Source organism: Macadamia integrifolia, chromosome 5 (assembly GCF_013358625.1).
Source record: "Macadamia integrifolia cultivar HAES 741 chromosome 5, SCU_Mint_v3, whole genome shotgun sequence".
NCBI lineage: Eukaryota > Viridiplantae > Streptophyta > Magnoliopsida > Proteales > Proteaceae > Macadamia > Macadamia integrifolia.
In genome coordinates, this window is record NC_056561.1 from 44381998 (window position 1) to 44385570 (window position 3573).

The 3573-nt window shown below is 39.8% G+C and overlaps 1 protein-coding gene across 1 annotated transcript in view; it reads left to right on the top strand.

The window, feature by feature from the left end:
• Positions 1-3561, top strand: part of LOC122077939 — a 9413-nt gene extending 5852 nt beyond the window's left edge. The window contains exons 5-6 of the mRNA XM_042643827.1: positions 2034-2858; positions 3026-3561. Coding sequence (XP_042499761.1) covers positions 2034-2858; positions 3026-3154 — 954 coding nt within the window. The 3' untranslated portion in view covers positions 3155-3561. The remainder of the gene's footprint in view (positions 1-2033; positions 2859-3025) is intronic.
• Positions 3562-3573: the final 12 nt, after the last annotated feature.

Here is a 3573-nt window from a genome sequence, read left to right on the forward strand (position 1 = left end):
GGGTTGGGGGGGGGTGGGGAGTGGGTTAAGTAAGACAATTCTAGTGTCATACCAATAACATATGGTTCAATTGGTTAAGTTAATGAAGCAACTCCAATTAACTAATTGAGAGATCTGTTTTAATTGATCTTGGTTGGAGTAAATAGTGTTGAAAGTGGAAACAACTTGTAATTCCTGCATGGTGGAGAAATGTGAGCAAGATCTTAGAGAAATTACTTGACAATGGATTCCTACTGGTAAGGTCTATAGTCTTTAAGTTCTCATTTCTGCTTTTTATTCTTCCTACCCCTCTATCTTTTGATTAGTAAAATAGTTATAGTTGTAAGCTAGTTAGTGGCATGGTTTAAGATCTCGACGAGATCTCGCCAATATCTCTCTTTTTCAAAAAGGCGAGACGAGATGTATGGTGAGTTATAATTGTACAAAAACTCGACCAAGATCTCGAGATCTCACCTCTATCTTGCCAAATCTCGCCAAGATCTCGCCTATATCTTGCCTCTCTTTACTTTTTTGAAGAAAAACACTAAGGAACAAGGATTTTGGTGCTTTTCCTTGAGGATCTTCATTCCTACACTCATTGAAGCTTAAAGAGTAGATATTACCTCCTCGTCCACATTTGGAGTTATTTTAATTTTACTTATTAAATAATTAAGTAATTATCTATGATGTCTTTTAAATTCTTATGAGTTATGATTATGTTGTGTCATGTGTTGATTGTGGAATGTGGATTGTGGAATAGAGCATATTGGCCTAGGGTCCGAAGAGTCGGATACTACTTACATGGGGTACGAAGTCAAAGTATCATTTTAGGTTTGATTTTTGAAATACTGATGTTTCCATTGTGTTTAGAAGGCCTAAAAGAGGGTAAATACCAAGTTTCAGGGGCTACAAAGACTATATGGCCATTGAGACCCACCACTGAGTTGATTGGGGAAAAATACATGATCTCGGCAAGATCTCTCTTTTTTGGATCAGCGAGATGAGGGGCGAGAGCGAGATCTTAAACCTTGGTTAGTGGTACTGGTGGAGAAGTTGCATTGTGGAACTATGTTGCTATTCGACTGCTAGTTTGAAAAAAGACAGCCCAATGCCATATGGTTCTACTCTGGTGTTGTCAAACAGAGAGCATCTTAATGCTTGTGATCTGTTACAAGTTTCTGCTAGGAATGACTGGGCTATCTTCAAGATTAAGGCTTTCTGTAGGATATTCAGAAATTACATGTCTTTATTATTGGTCTCTTGCTTTTGTAGTTGTGGTGTGTGTTTGGTCATCATTTATAGGTTTGCATTACGTACTATCCTGAAAAACTAGAAACCCATATTTATGCATGTTTCACTCGTTGCTAGTTCTGTTTAAATCCCTTTAAGAAGGTAGAAAATTATTGTGGTGCAGCTGTGTAAAGATGCAAGTTTTTGTACCTTGCATGTTGACTTCATATTATTTGATGAGATTCTGTTATCATGACGAGTCCAAATGTCCAATATTATCCTGTCACATTAGTTGCTCTCTTCTTCAGAGGTGGCCTCATCATTGAGTTTCCTGCCTCAATGTTTGCATGGGTTTTAAATGAGCATCACTTATATGGCTGCCCACTGTTTGGTACTTTACTGTTCATGCTTTGTTCTGGAACTATCTAATTAAAAAGGTAAAAGACATAAGGCCCGGATCGGATAAACAGATTGTGGGTTATGTATTTTCTGGGTTTGCCGCCGTGATGGTGGGTCCTGATCTTTGACCCTTTTTTTTTTTTAATATTTTTTTTAAATAACGAAATGAGATATTTCTTTTGGTGGTTTTTTGTTAATAATTTATTCATTTTGATGAAGTTAATCAATCAGCTGGAAGTTGAACCTTATTAGATGTATCAGTGAATTCGTTTTTTGTTTCCTTTATTTGTTCTGATTCTATTTCATTGTGGTCAATAGGAATTGATTGTCCTGTTTGTCCCAAGTCTCTGTTTAGCAGTTTAGCTTGTTTGGCTTTTTTTTTTCTTGTTGTTGAATCACAACAGCTAATATAGTTTCTTTTTCAGGTACTCAGTCCTTCAGAGAAACCAAAACCCAAAATTTCTGCAGTAAGGACTGGTGAATCAAGCATGGCTATAAAGATTGGGCAGCAACAGCTCCCATCTTCACACCTTGTTAATCACTCTTTACGGGGTGGAGCTGTGAGATCTGATGTTCCAAAGACATCTCATGGTGGGAAACTTCTTGTACTCAAAGCACCTCGAGAGAAGAATGGTGTTTCACCTACTGCCAAGGATGGATTGAGTCCCACAAATGCCAGCAGAGTAGTAAATAATCCGCTCGCTGTTGCTCCTTGTGCCACAGTGGCTCCTCCATTGAAGAGTCCAAGCAACCCAAAACTTGGCACTGCTGAGCGCAAGGCTCCTTCTCTGTCTGTTATTCATGGACCCAGTGTGGAGAAGAGAACTACAACTGCACAAGCTCAGAGCCGGAATGATTTCTTCAATCTCATGAGGAAAAAAACTTCGATAAATCTTTCTTCTGCTGTCCCAGATGTGAGCCCTTCTGTTTCATCATCCGTCTTAGAGAAGTCGAGTGATCTAGTCAGAGAAACTGCTACTACTCTAGTTAGTCCTCAGTGTTGTGATGCCCCTTCATCAGATCCCTCTGCTGTGGATTGGTCATCTGAGAATGGGGGAGACATAACCAACAATGGTGGTGCCTCAGAGTCTCGTAGATTTTCTGACAATGGAGACAAACATTCTGGCCCCAATGAAGTTGTCTATCCGGATGAGGAAGAGGCTGCATTTCTACGTTCCCTTGGATGGGAGGAAAATGCAGGAGAGGAGGAAGGTCTTACCGAGGAGGAGATCAATGCTTTTTACAAAGAGGTAAATGACATGACTTATTATTTTTTATTTTTTAATGTGTTCTGTTCCTTTCAAAATAATCTTTTCAATGTATACATGGATATGTTTTGACATTTGAATGCTCTCTGGGAAATGTTGAGGTGGTTAAAGTTCTACATGAACTGAGTATTTTAATTTGGCATGTGCAGTATATGAAATTGAGGCCATCCTCAAAACTGTGCCGGGGCATGCAGAAACCACAGTTTGAGCCTCATGTGGGAAGTTTGGAACGTGGCTCCTCTGGATTGAGTTCGTCTGACTCTGAATCTGAAGCATGATGGACTGGTCCGTCGCCTACTGGCAGAGCCAGATTTATTTTGCATGTTTTGGTGGCAAGATGGCTTCTTTTCGTTCTTTCATTTATGGTTTTGATTACAATATGGTGGAAAACCAAGATGTGGAATGGGACAGGGAAAGAAAGATGGGAGGGGGTGTTGGGTGGGATTTTCCTACCATTGCCATTTCCAAAGGGAGGTGAAAGTGCAATAAGGTTACATATATGCTCCAGTCTTGTGGAAAGTCTGTGATGAGTTCCTCTGCCTGCCAAGACTAGGGTGTTCTGGGGTTTTCATGTCTGAGTGGAGGCGGGGTAGGATTAGGATAGGGGTTTTGTTCTCAGTGTAAGAAGGGAGGAAAATTGCGGGGATTGGGAAATCTGTTTTTGTCCCTTTTCTTTTCAACTTTTTTTTTTTTTTCG